General features: G+C 43.1%; 1 protein-coding gene across 16 annotated transcripts in view; it reads right to left on the bottom strand.

Moving 5' to 3' along the window:
* The window catches only part of EPB41L3 (erythrocyte membrane protein band 4.1 like 3), a 226,561-nt gene that overhangs the window by 16,349 nt on the left and 195,508 nt on the right, over nucleotides 1-14,704 (bottom strand). For 3 of the 16 annotated variants that reach the window (XM_070452674.1, XM_070452675.1, XM_070452678.1), the window contains 6 exons: nucleotides 14,383-14,603; nucleotides 10,192-10,755; nucleotides 5,100-5,153; nucleotides 2,871-2,906; nucleotides 2,612-2,677; nucleotides 1,944-2,135 (listed from right to left, as the gene is read on the bottom strand). In XM_070452674.1, coding sequence (XP_070308775.1) covers nucleotides 1,944-2,135; nucleotides 2,612-2,677; nucleotides 2,871-2,906; nucleotides 5,100-5,153; nucleotides 10,192-10,755; nucleotides 14,383-14,603 — 1,133 coding nt within the window. The remainder of the gene's footprint in view (nucleotides 1-1,943; nucleotides 2,136-2,611; nucleotides 2,678-2,870; nucleotides 2,907-5,099; nucleotides 5,154-10,191; nucleotides 10,756-14,382; nucleotides 14,604-14,704) is intronic. The other 13 variants (XM_070452681.1, XM_070452685.1, XM_070452683.1 and 10 more) reach the window with 8 other exon arrangements.

Raw genomic sequence — 14,704 nt, 5'->3', positions numbered from 1 at the left:
CCTTCCTTATTTCCAGCCCTTATAGAAATAGGGTAAGCTATAGTAGAATAGCTACTGGGAAGTTACTGTATGATGCAGGGGGCTCCTGGTGCTCTGGACAACCTAGAGTGGTGGGATGGGGTAGGGTGTGGGAGAGAGGCTCAAAAGGGAGGGGCCATGTGTATCCTTATGACTGATTCATACTGTTGTATGGCAGAAACCAATGCAACATTACAAAGCAATTATCCTCCAATTAAAAAAAAACATAAAATTAATAACAAGAAATAGGGTAAATCAAACTTGACCAATGATGATAAAACTAATCTGACCATAACTCATGAATGGCAGTTTTACTCATGCAGGAACTACAATATTTTGGAAAATCTGAAATATTTTGTTGTGAAGCTCTAAACAATCTGAATGAAACTTGCGATGCAGGAGACCTGGGTTCGATTTCTGGGTCGGGAAGATCCCCCGGAGAAGGAAATGGCAATCTACTCCACTATTCTTGCCTGGAAAATCCCATGGACAGAGGAACCTAGCGGGCTATAGTCCATGGGGTTGCAAGAGTCGGACATGACTTAGCAACTAAACCACCACCATCATCAATGGTACAAGAAGATTTCGGTCACTGGACTTTTATTCTGCATAAAAAGGCCTTTTTCAAAATGATTGAAATGGAGATACACCTTGTCATTTTTTAAAAAGTGGGACTGGAACTGTCAAGAAAGTCATGATTGTGGTCACTTCAGATAAACGGCTTTCAAAGGAAGTTTAGAAAATGACTAATATCTAAGCATTGCATATAGCTGCCACTGCTGCTGCCAAGTTGCTTCAGTTGTGTCCGACTCTGTGCGACCCCATAGATGGCAGCCCACCAGGCTCTGCCATCCCTGGGATTCTCCAGGCAAGAACACATATAGACTACTGCTTAAAAAGGAGTTTTCTCCCATAAAGGCCTAAGTTTTAATTTTATTCTGTTCTATCCCATCTTCCTGGACAAATGTCTTTCAAGAAAGGAATCTTGGTAAGAAGAAAGTTAATCAATGTGATGCTAGAAAGAAGCTGATTTTTAAAATGACTTCTTTTGACAGACAGATAAAGAAAGATGACATGTAATAGTCGACAGTCAGATTAGTACCACTGCCACTGTGGGTCCTACATCAGGGGAGCCTTGAAGTCACACCAGCTGAATCCTCTCGCTGAACATTGAAAGAGAGTATTCGTTCTATGTGGAAAGCTCTTACTTAAAAAGACCTCTGGTGTTTACTTTTCCTCTTAAAAATAAAATAAAAACTGATTATAAATCATAATATAAATGTTTATATATATAAATCAGTTAAAATAACCAGTTTTTAAAAACTATATATATATATGTTATAAACAAAAATCTGGCCTTTACTTTCCCTCTTAAAAATTAAAACTGATTATAAATCATAATATAAATGTTTATATATGTCAGTTAAAATAACCAGTTTTTAAAAAACTGTATGTATATATATATTATAAATAAAAATCAAATACCAGTAAAAGCCTGGTATAGTATTCCCAGAGGGAAATATGTCCTGAAATGTTATCAACTCCAGAACAATGTTCAGTCAAACATTAGACCATCTCAATAGGCCTCATCTTGCAAGTGATGAGAAACATTTATGAGCCTTCAACGCATTTCTTCAGGTAGCAGAAGTACATTCAGAAAAAGTGACAGTTCATTCATACAGTAGGTCAGTCTCAGCCGTGACATCTAGGACAAGCAGCCCTGCACAGGAGTGTCCTTGGTTATTCCAAGGCACCACGGGATGCGATCACTCACTCCTTGGCCACCCAATCGTTTTACAGGTTATACACAGACAAGGGGTGAGATTCTACACTCACAAGTCTTCCAGATCCCTTCCCTGAAGACCCTGTAGAGAAGCGACGCTAGTGAACAGAAGACGAGTGCAACCTGATGCCTGAATACCGACCTCTTCGGGTACCAGCGGCTCGATCATGGGCGCGTCCTCCTGCCGGGCGGCTAGTCGCACGGGGGAGGTGGAAAGCCTCTTTTCCCACTCATTCGTGATGGCAGTGTCTGTGGAGGTTTCTAAAAAGGTTCTTTTCAGCTCACTAATATTGGTCTGATGTTTCATCAGGTCGTCTTGGGTTTTATCTAGCTCCTATATTCAGAACATAGAGAATCCAACGGTCAACGTTTTACATTTGATTTCCTTTCTGCACGTGCTCTCTCTCTTTTTAAAAGTAAAGTTGTTATCTCATTAGTAGTCAAAATTAAAAAAAAAAATTCTGATCAGGGTTCATGACACTACCACAAACACTCGGTGAAAATGTGATATTTCCAAGGAAAAGCGAGGGAAAACAAAATCTACATCACGCAAGCATAAAAATCAAAAGTTTCAAAGGTCAACTGTAAAGAGTGTAATTCACACGGGACCAGAGAATTAAAATAAATACACACACAGGAAAGGGGATCTACATCTGGGGAGACAGGAAGGAATCAAAGGAAGCAGAGAAGTCAACCGCACGTAGTCACAGGTGAGAACACGCCCTTCATGCATCATGGTAGAGCCCACAGGTGTGCCCCTGGAGGAGAACCAACACACACGAGCATGCACTGGTATATACCAATACCAACCTCTAACATAAGATTACTATGTTTGACATACACATTTTCACCCTTTATTCGCTTAATCAGACTATTCTGAAAAAAGGGGAAAAGAAAGGAAAGGTAAGGGACATGATAAGTCACGAAAACAAGTGCCACCCTGCGCACGGCAGCAACACACAGTCACCGCCACGGAGCATGCTGGAAGATCTGAACACCGGAGACCAACAGTGACTTATCGCACGCTGCTTTTTTTTTTTTGGCTTTTGTTCCATTTTGAGTTTTCTACCTGTGCCTTGAGCTCTGCATCTTCCTCCTGGTCCGACTGCCAGCATCAAGAAAGAGCGGGAGATAAAAGTCTTACCATGCCATTGACTCTGAGATGGAAGGACGGGGTCTAGATAAGCCAGCTACACGGGGACACTTGTTTGAGCTTACATTAGAGGACATTTCTTTCTTATATGTGAACCACAATGTTCTCACACACAAATTATGAAGCTTAATAAGATGATGAAAGCAAAAGACTCTGTGCTCGGTGGGTCTTGGATGCTTCACTTGGAGACTTCCAAGTATGACAGGCATACACCCTGCGTGGGAGGGGACAGCTAGGACTTGACAGGCTGTCCTTATATCAGCAACGGTTCAGGAAGTGTGAGGGGACACATCAATTAAGATTCATCAAACGGCTATGAATACCCAATGAGGAGTGCTCTCTCTGAGTCAATTTTCAAAATAATCCTATGCGGTTGGCTATTATGATCCCCAATTTGTAGACTAGAGAAGTCAGGCACAAAGAACTTAACACAAAGGTTCTCAAGTTAAAAAATTTTTTAAACCTTGAATTTGTTGAGCCCATGTGCTTTGAAACAAATTTAAGAAGAGGAGAGGGCTGATACTGGGTAACTAAGAAAATTAAAATAAATAAATAAATAAACTACCCTCAAGTCCAAAATCAACCACAAGAGGAGGTCCAGAGTGAAATTATGGATGAGAAGCGGGTGATACTGGAGCAGGCTGCCTCCAAGGTGAGTCTGTCTGGGTTTCAATGGGAACCAGATTGTCTAACCTGAATGCCCCACTCTGCACTACTGTTACAACCAGCTCCAGAAAAAGGAAGAGGAAGTATTTACAAAAAGTGTTAGAGGGCTGATGGCATGCTGACATCAATGGTGGTGGCTCTTCGTTTTATTTTTAAAATGCGTAATCTGTCTATGTTACATGTCTTCACTTGCATGCTTCAAATCAACATAAACAAATTTTAAAACTGCCAGAGAAATTTAAAGTAGTATTACTAAAATATTTTTCATTTATAGCATATGGGTTACAATGAAATTTGTTGAAAGTATCAGTAGCTATCTGTAACTAATTCTAACAAAATTAAGATGCAATTGGGATATTTGGCATAGAAAATGATTACACTGTAATCAGTTTATGTGTGACTGCCTAAAAGAAACTGGGTAATAATGTTCCAGTATTATCTTTAAATTAAAAAATGATGATTTCCAAGCTTTGAATTGAACTCTGGCATTTCCAAAGGAAAAAAACAATTAAACTCCATTTTGAAATGTTTTCCTGAACATATTTTCAATGAAATGATGTGTAAATACTACTTATAATCTTTTTAGTTCTTCCTAAACACCCAACTAGAAAATATTATGATTGGATAATATAAAAAACAACCTAATATAAACACCATAGCAAAGTAAAAAATAAATTCTGTTAGCACTTTAGGAAATGAACATCTTGATTTCCATGACTATAGATAAATATTGTTTTTACAAATATTTTAATTAGTTGCTGATAGAGAAGATTTAAAAAACAAAAAGCCATATAAATATTTAATGAACCCTAAAAATTAATAAAGTTAAATAATAGCACAGTTTCTCTCCTATCACTGGTCAATGTGGTAATTTTTCTTTTTTTCCCATAAAGTACTAACAGTGATTTGCTAATTTTCTCTTCCCTGGAGAATTCATTTCTTTTGAGTAACCTAGACTATATTCAGCCAAAAAAATGAGTTAAGAGAGGTATTATAATTTTAATAAGCATTCTGACCACTTGCAATCCTAAAATGTATTTGCATTCAGTCAACAAGCTACTTAAATTAATTGTGACCCTCCCCCCGTGACTTCCCCTCCCATTATGGCTATCATATATAAACTTGCAGGTTAAGGGAATACATTTTTTAAAATTTATTATCAGTTTAGCCAAGAGTTCTCAAAATGTGACCCCACAACTGACAGAGTCACTGTCACCTGGGAATTTGTTAGAAATGTAAACTCTCAAGCCTACCCCAGACCTTCACCTGGAGAAAACTCCAGGTGACTCTGATGCAGACCAGAGTTTGAGAACCAGCGGTCTAGGCAGCAGAATATTTTTAACTCTTATTATTAAAGGTAGCGTTTCTGTCCACTCTAAATGCCAATATGCTAAATGCAAGCTGCTAAATAAACACTGAGCTGGCCCTCAGAGCACATTCATAAGGCAACTGGCCGAGCCCCTTGGTTACAGCACCAACCTCAGTGGCGGTCGTTTCCCCGTCAGCTGCCGTGTCTGTGCGCTCACTGTCCGTCTGTGGAAGGCAGAGGTGATCAGGTTCCAGGAGGAAGGCAGGAAGAGAAAACAAATCATCTGGTCAAAGCGGGCATGCCCGGGTCCGAGAGCCCAGTCCCTTTCCCTGTGCCCTATAAAATCGCACTACCTTCCCACAAGAACGCAGGTGCAAACAAAAGCCAAAGGAAGCCCAGAGCCAGGTCCCATCAGCAGACACTCAGAGGGAGACCAGAGGCACACAGCCTGCCTGAACAGCAGGACGTGCGTTAGCCAGGGTGCCATGTCTGCTGCCGTGGCATTCTCCCGCCCTTTTAACAGAAACCCCAAGAGAGATCTAAAAACGTTCAATGCCAATAAAGTTGCAGTTTATATTTTTAAAAAAAATTCTAGTGTAATGGGTCACATCTGAAAGGTAAATAAACATGTACGTTTAAATAAAAAGCTATTATAATATTATAATAGTCACTGGACTTTCAGCCCCTCATTTTTTATATCATTTTGACAATTTGCATCCATCTAAGACCATCAGGCTGTCTGTATTACCTTTTAATTATAAAAAGCCCATGCCAGTGACTCCGGTCTATGTGTTACAAATTTACAAATGAAAAGTGTAACTTTAACTCTCAAGCAGCATTGCTAACTAGATATTTTAAAGACAATATATTATTTATTTTGCCCCGCCCTTCCATAGAAAGAGGTATATAAAGGTATGGAATTTGATTATCTTGTTCCAAAATAAACATTCAAATGAAGCAAATAATGAAAAATAAGGAGAGAGGGAGGGAGAGAGACATTTAGTGGGAAACAAATAAAACAAACCACAGCATTTTACAGAGCCCAGGTTTTCACGGGAGAATTACAATAGGAATTTCAGGACTGATTTTTAATCTGTCTTAGAGACGTTTATGATTTAGAACAAACACTTTTAATTTTTTTTTCTGGAGGAGAGAAGAGCCACGGTCATTGAAAGAGACCTAAACATCTTACATAATATCAACTGACTTTCCCTTCGCAACTAACAACTATTAAAATTCCCTTGAACGAAGCTGTGTGATTAATAATTTGTAAACGACCATCAAAACTCGGGGTTCTAGGGCTGTGAATCTGCCTCTTAGATCTTTCACTGCAAAGAACATGGGTTATCAAGGGGGGGGGCTGGGACACGGTTAAGTTGACACAACTCTTGGCTGGCTTGACTTTTTGACCTGCTCCCAAGCTTTCATTTCCTATATTCCTGAAAGAAAAGGAGCTGTCACTCATGCTTGCCCTGTGCACCTGAGTCTCCATCCTGGCAGCCTGCTCCCGTGCCTAAGCGGGGCAGGAAACCCTTTCCAATAGGTTGGTAAAGAAACCACATTGAGAGCTGTCATGACCCAACCATCTTGGCAGGGGGGTGGCTATTAATTTTCTTATCAGGTGATCCCTGCTGGTGCATTAGCACAGCTTCACCAACCGACAGTCTAGGGCAAGGCCGGTTTGCTTTAGGAAGACAGAGGCAGGCTGCTGTTGAAAGGTACAGAACAATTCAAGGAAAGCTTAGGCTTTCGAGAACAAGTAAGGACGACTTGGTTCAGAGGGCTAACTAGTTGTGCCAAAGGCCTCAAAGGTTCTTGAAAGTATTTCTTTTCCCACTTATGTTACTTCTGCTATGGCTTTAGAATTCACTTCAGCAGCATTCCAAGCATCTTGGCACTGGAATTACTGCCACGATTGATAATAAGAGGGAAGAGTCTCATGTCAGAATGATACCAGCTCTAATTCTTGCTATTTAACTCTGTGGCACGAGGGAAGTGCTTCACATTTTAATTCCCATTTCCTTCTTGGAAAATGGGGAAATTAATAGCCCTAACTGTATAAGGTAATTGATACTAAGTCTTTATACACTACCTGACAGACTCAGAGCTAAAAATGCCTATAAAATCATAAATATTGATGTGAATATAACACTAGGTTGGCCAAAAGGTTCACTTGAGTCATGAAAAAATCTGAACAAACATTTTGGCCAACCCAACATTTCCCAATTATTGCTATTATTTTTCCGAGGTATACACAAATAAATAGTAGCTTAGGTCATATCTAAGCTCCCCTAAATTCCTTAGAACGTAGTCAGTCAGTCATTCAACAAACACAGTACCTGATCAATAAACTGAAGTCATAAAGGCTGAATAAGCAACTTTTACAGCAACTGTTTGGAGAAGGAAATGGCAACCCACTCCACTATTCTTGCCTGGAGAATCCCATGGACAGAGGAGCCTGGCGGGCTACGGTCCATGGGGTTGCAAAGAGCTGGACAGACTGAGCAACTGAGTGTGATTAAGCAAAACTGCAAAATGTATGGTGCACAATGGACTATCATATGATGTGTTTACACAATTTAAAATGTTAAATCAGGTGATCAATCTTTTCCTCCAGATTTAATCCATCTCCTTTTTTTGGCATCATCAAAAAATTATTCACAAGTTGACACATAATATGGTGAACTAAGTTCATCTTATATCTCTTGAGAGATGTAGATGATTTAGTATTCAGCTCCTCCTTATTTGAGCCAAATTCTAGAAGGACAAAAGAAAAAAATGACCAACAGCTCTATAGTTTGAAAGGATTACAACTCTTTACACTGGATTTCACTCTTGAGAAGGGCTGGGACTCATGAAGCCTCGGCCACACGCAACAAATGTAAGCAGGATGACAAAATATTTAAAAAGCGTTCCAGTCGTTAGTGATTTTGCAAAATGAAAGTGACAGAGCTGAACTGTATGTTACAAAGTCACCCGGTTTTGCTGCCAAAGTGCTTGAGGCCCAGGGAAGAAAACAGGCCGTGTCAACAAATGGTGATTTTTTTTTTTTTTTTAACTGAATGACCTACATCTGAGTTTTCTAGCTCAGCATGAACCAGAGCACATAGCTCTTAACATTTGGGGTTAAGAGGCGACACTGAACAGATGGCCAAATACAAGGTCATGTGGCAGGAGGCTGTCATGGGTGGCTGGGAAGGCTGCCGAGGCCGGAGCTGGCTCACGGTCTCAGAGGTTTGCAGGAACAAGGAGGGTTTATGACACGCCAACCACGCTGCCACCAGCTTGCGAGGAGTAAGTGCTGTGATTTGTTTTGCTGATGTAACGCAGACATGCCCAAGTGGAACATTAATTTTCATGCACTGATTACAACAAGATGTATACCCTGGATTAGGCACAAGATCTGTGTGGTTGGCTACATAAAAGTTCAGTTATTTAACAATGCAGAAGAACATAAAATGGCAATCTTTTTGCCTTCTGTGAGCTGGATGACTAACTCCATTGCTAAAGGAATAGAAGATGTCCGGGTTGGAAACAAGTTAATAGTACAAACAGCCTTTGTAGATGATATTGTGTTCTTAAAGGCTGTACGTTTAGACCTACATTGTTTGATAATGCTTCTGCTATGAGAAACATATATTCAAGCCTAGGATTTAGAGGGTTTTTCTCTTAAAATATTTTCCATGTGTGAAAATAGTTCTCTAACAGATAAGATTTGGATCTAAGTCATATAGGATCCAAGAACCTTGCAAAGGGCTCTTAGGCAATATCAAATTGAAAGCCTAAACTTTTCTTTAGAACATCTCTCAGGTCATTACCATTTTTTCCCTGCTGCTGCAAAGAAATGGTCATAATACCACTAAATATAGATGCTTACGCACCTCACAATGCTATACACTCACAGGTGTGCTGGAATTATCATTTCTAGCTGAGCACAGACCTGAATAGACTTTCTTTCCTTTTTAAAGTGCTGCTTTGACTTTGTGATCTTTTTTTTTTAACTGCTAGATGTATCGAGTTTGTCTCCTGCCACAAAACCCTTGTTTTGTGGGAAGAGAATTGCTGGAGGAGCCGGGGGCAGGTGTAGGTGGGGGCGGGGGAGGAGGGGTGTCAGCCAGAGGCCTGTTGGCAGCTTCTGTGCTTTTCCCTGGCGTCTATTGAAGGCTGCACAAAGGGAAACTGCTGGGCTGTTCATATGCCAGTGCAGAGGTGGGAAGGGGAGCAATTAAAAGCAAAAACTACCAGCTACCACGTCGCCTCCCCCAGTGGCTTGGATGAGGGATGGGGGTCAGCCCGCTTTCAGGTGTGGAGGTGGAAGGCTCAAGTCCTTTCCTGGCTGCCAACCTGAGGCTCATCCACCAGACTGTCCTCACGTGGGTGGATCTGGGGCTCACGCTGGCCTGACGGCATGGTTGCCTCCCAATACCTGATCTGGCATTGCTTGTGCTCAGGGAATTTCAGCCCATTTTTATTTTACGGTGTATAGAAACGTAAAATGAGTCTCGCCCCGACTGTGTTTGAAAACCAGTGTTTTCAACTTCAGCTGTTTCTGCTCCTGTTTCTGCCTGCCAATGACCGACATCACTGGGTGTTTAAACGGCTCCAGTCCATCTTTCTGACTCAACACACCCATAGGATTGGACTTTCCTCCAGGAGTCACAAGGACAGCCTGGCAATGACAGTCAAAGAGTGGTGGGGGCATTTCAGAACCTCCAGGGAGCAGAGAGAGGCATTTACAACCTTGGAAAGCCACCCTGATGGTGATGATGCACTCTCAAGGGCGGCACCCTTTCCCGGCACTTGGAGCATCCCTTACCTGGAGCATATCAGCACAGAGCATCACTGCATCAGGATGCATTTTGGTACCTCACCTCGTCTAGCTGAAAAGTTACTCTGTCTTCTGTGTCCTTTCCTTTATTGAATGGTAACTAAACAGAGCCTTTTACTTGACCCTGAGTTCCTACAGAGCGAACGGGTTGTTTATGTCTGATGGCCTCGTGGCTGAGTCCTTGCCCACTCGCGGGAGTCGGCGGGTGGCGGCACACTTCTGGCCGGGCTCAGCCTGCTGCATCCACATGGTGTTGTGCCTAACCCCGGGGCTGGGGGGGCGCATCCCCGGCACACAAAACCTCTGCACAGAGTGGCACAGACGGTAAATGAGGCTCTGAAAGGAGGACCACTATGGCAGCAGCCGTCTACCAAGTGTTTCGGACCGAAGCCCCGAACACGACAGGGACGTGTGTGCTGTGCCGAGGTACACACCTCTTCCTCTGAACTGTCATTCGGGTCACTGTCTAGTGAGGCACTCAAGGAGGCCGCCTTGGGCTCCAGGTAGCAGAGGCACAGAGCCAGAGGGAAGGAGAGAGTGAGGGCATAGGGCACTGAGAAGGAGGCGGAGAGCAGGAAGAAGAAGATGAAGAGGAAGCAGGGCACGAGGGAGGGCGAGCGGATGGGCAGGTAATGCTGCAGGCTCTGGGGCAGGAGGGCGCTCTCGGACAGGCTGGGGAAGGACAGGTAGCCCTCATCATCCAGGAGAGAGGGGAAGGACCCAGGGAGCTGCAGGGAGAAGGAGAACAGGGTGGCCCCCCTGCCCGGCTGTGGCTTGTGGCTGGGAGCCCCGTCGCGGTCCCCCGGGCACGGCTTCCCTCGGCCGTCAGGGTCCGAGGCGGGCTCTCCGTGCTGGTGCCTGCAGTCTCGGGCCGGCTCGACCCCCGGCGGGGGCGGCCCATTCCCCTTACGCCTCCTGCGGAGCCCTGTGGGGGATGCAGGGGGATGGTGGGCTGATGAGGGGGGCAGGGGGCGTGAGTCGGTGCCAAGCCCAGGTGACTGATGTGAAGGACAGCGAGAGAGACAGGAAGCAGCAAACAGAGGTGCAAAAGGACAAAAAGAAAACTGCAATTAGTTAATTTTCTTATGGGTACCGATCAAAAGTCGTCAAAACAAGAATTTCAGCACTGGGGTCGTTCATGAATCTTAAAGCATTCGAGGTGCATGCCAACGCTCCCATGAAGGGCCATCATTTTCCCCATTAGACTCTCAAGCCAAACATAGGGTGGGTTTTAAAAAAAGGTTGCAGGGGAAGATATGGGAAATCTCAATATCTACATGTTTCATATGATTCAAAACTTGTTTTTAGACTAACAACTCCATGAATGGTTAGGATGCTGAGAGAAAATATAACTCTGATAACTTAAAACCAAGACTTTCAATAACTTCTCCTGATGTCCGGCTCCCAGGTCTGTCATGAGGGTTCAACTGGATTAAAATGACAGTGAATCCAATTTGTGGTCATTTAAAGCAAAATCTCCAGCATCACCTTTCCTTGGTTAGTCGATGATAGCCAAAACAAGGTGGGTTTCCAAATCAAGAAGTTTCTGGCCCCATTCCTATCTGTAAGCAGTTCCCATCAGGGAAATCCATAGCGGACACAGTAGGAACACGAAGTCTTCGTGAAGAACCGAGGCTCTTCTGAAAACTTCTCTTCTGGCTCCATTTACCCATGGTGTACATGCAGGAGCTTGAGGTAGTGGTTTCAATAAGCTAACTAGCCAAAAAGACTGTGTTTTCTTGTGATGTGGTTTATCAGCGTTTACTTTGTATTATTTGTGATCCATAAGTAATAGAAAGACACAATCTCCCAGTCTTCTGCATTTTCTTAGCAGAGGAGTGGTGCGTTTCATCTGCCTGGTTTGGGTCCTTAAGAGGATGATCTAGGCCAGCATCACCATGAGCTTGCTCCTGGGGAGGGATGTGCAGGGTTCTGTGGGCATGTGAGGCTCTTCACACCCTCCCTGGCCCCACGGTCTCTGTGACCACAGCCAGCTTTCTCTGCAGGTGGTGGGGGACTGCTGAGCGAGGCAGTGGGGTGGGCGGCGGGTGGGGGGAGAGGAAGCAGGCAAAGGCCAAACAGGACCTGAGCCTAGTGTAGAGGCTGCCGCCACCAAGGAGTTACCAGACAAGGTCACCTGGAGCCTGAAGATGACTGCACTTCCACTGTGTGTGTGTGTGTGTGCAGGTATGTACGCACATGTGTGTTTTTGCCTAGTGTCCTGATAGCATGGACATTACCCGGCTTGCTTTGTGGCGGTTATCCAACTCCGACTTGGTAAATACAGAGGCAGAGGGTAAGAAAATGCATAAATAAAATGATAGCATGGATCTACTACAATGCAGAAGTGCCTCTGTTTTGCTATCAGACAAGTATGTCTTTTCCTAATACTCACATTTGACGTTAAACATTGTGTCTTACACAAGACCCTGCACAAATCTCATTGAACTGAGGATAGTGAGAAAGTTAAGAACTGCCATCCACCCTCAGAAGGCTGTCCCATCACCTGTGGTGATCATCAGTGGGGAAACACGCTCTCAAAGGAATCAGGGACCAGTCGTTTAAGTACTGTTTTCAGTAACACACCTTCATTTTGGTTAAAAAAATAAAACGTGTTGTGCTCCTTTCTGAAGATGGAGAAAAATGAAATTACAGCTTAAATCTTTTACATTGCTGATTAGAGTCTGTTTTTTAATTTTTTTTTTAATTTTTATTTTTTAATTTAAAAAAAAAATTTTTTTTTAAACAGTGGTTTTTAAAAACAGCTTTGCGGTGGCAGGGGGTGGGGGGTGGGGGGTGGGGTGGAGACAGCATGCAGTTACTGCAGCAGGAGCTTCGGGCCCCAGCCTCTCAGAAGGCGTCTGGGTCATGGTGCTCTGACTGACAGCCGCAGTCTCCTTTGTCTTTTTATTCTCTGGTGGCATAAACGGCACCAAGTGACACCAGCTTAGGGCTCCATCTCAGGTAAACAAATCCCTGATCTTTTAAAATCAATAAAGTAAGAATGGATCATTTTGGAAGCAAAGGACAAGTCATTTACTTTTATAGGGTACTTCATCTTATTTGGCTTCCCTGGTGGCTCAGAAGATAAAGAATTTGCCTGCTAATGCAGGGGACCTGGGTTCGATCCCTGGGTCAGGAAGATCCCCTGGAGGAGGGCATGGCAACCCACTCCAGTATTCTTGCTTGGAGAATCCCATGGACAGAGGAACCTGGTGGGCTACAGTCCACGGAGTCACAAAGAGTCAGACACAACTGCGACTAACACTTTCATTTTCAACTTATTTACACATCCCTGAAAGTGGAGTGTTAGCCTGGGCGACTTCCAGAAATCATGGGACGCACTGGTTTTCAAGCATATTATCATCTTCTGATCAAGACCTAGTTAAAACCCGCCTTAACTGAAAAGGAGGAGGTGTGTGAAAACGAAATTCAGAACAATGCACATTTTCGTAGCTTAAGTGAGCCAGATATCCTTCTTGTTACGTCCTGTCTTTGAGTTTGGCAAATAAGTTAATCTTACCCTAAGAAAAGGGCTGTACACTGGGTCACTGGGATGTTCTATCATAAACAGAATGATGAAATGTTTGCCAGTCTGCCCGTTCAGAAGTCACTGTTGAGTTCTTACCAAAAGGAGTATTTTCTACAGAGCCCCAGGGGAGTTTCCCACCCCAGCCTCTACATCTGAAGAGCCCACCTGCAAAAGAGCACTTTTGAATCAAATTTACCCCAATTTTAGCATCACCTCTAAGTTACACAGCATTTTTATTCTGCAGTTTCCTTTCCCCCTGTACATTCCTGGATTTCCATGATTAATATATATAAACCTCCTACTGTGTTTTTTGACTTTTATGGGAGCTGCTCTGTGAGATACATAACCTGAAACCAGACAGATGCTATCTACATGTTTTTTGACATTCATTTTCTCAAAAAGTTGCTTTGTAGTATTGGAGCTCCAGAAATAATCATGTTTATTTTTTTAAAATAAATTGAATTTCAGATGAAATGAAGTGACCGAATTCAGCGAATCAAGCACCCTGGAGAAATGACTGGCAAGTTTACCCTCCATCTCCCCTGAGACCTTCTGCCTTAACCCTTTTCCAAAATATATCCACTGGCTGCTTTGATGATGAGGTTAAAATCAAAAGACTAAGAGAGTAAACAGTGTATGAAAATGCAGGTTGTGGTCACTTAGTTACTTGCAGCCAAGAGTATGGCAAAATCAATACTGTACATCTAGATAAATACACAGCCCTTGGGTAGGAGAATGGGGCCAGAAACAAAGAAAACAGCTTTAGTGGCAGTTCTGAACTGTAAGCCCAAACATTAATAAATGTGTTAATATGCCACCAAATGTATTTTTAAGATCTACAGACAGGACAGCTGTTGAAAGTCTTACATAGCACCTAAGTTGTTCAATAAGAAGTTTCAAAAAGTTAAAAAGGGATCTTTCAGAGGAAAACTGTGGACAGAAGAAATAATAAAGACTGGTAGTATGAATGTGACTAATGCTGAGCTATGAGTCAGCCTAAGTCTTATGCACACATTCCTGCTTCACATTCTCAGCACCATTCAGGAGTTCTTTGGAATCTGCAGGAGCCCTGGGAGGCAGAGGGGAGATGTACCTTTCCCTCGTGCCGGATGGCAGCGACCGGCGTGGCTTCCTCTGCTTTTTTCCGTCTGTCCTCCTCCTCGTCCCGCTCCTCTTCGGCCTTTTTCTCCGGAGTCACAGTGGTGATCAAGTTGGTCTGAGACATGCCCTTTGTGGTGATGTACTGGCCAGTACCAACCTCTGCAGCGGACACAGAATCCTTCATGTATATTTCATGGTTTTCATTCACTGATGCTAAAAGCAGATACAATCGGAGAAATAAAGTCCGAGATAGTTAAGTCAGAAGAAGGATGGACGCCACCCATTGTCCTATTACAGGAAAAAACAAACAACCC

The sequence above is a fragment of the Odocoileus virginianus genome, chromosome 22, assembly GCF_023699985.2.
Source record: "Odocoileus virginianus isolate 20LAN1187 ecotype Illinois chromosome 22, Ovbor_1.2, whole genome shotgun sequence".
NCBI classification, from domain to species: Eukaryota; Metazoa; Chordata; class Mammalia; order Artiodactyla; family Cervidae; genus Odocoileus; species Odocoileus virginianus.
The sequence above is the reverse complement of the archived record's forward strand: the minus strand, read 5'-3'. Positions and strand labels throughout refer to the sequence as shown.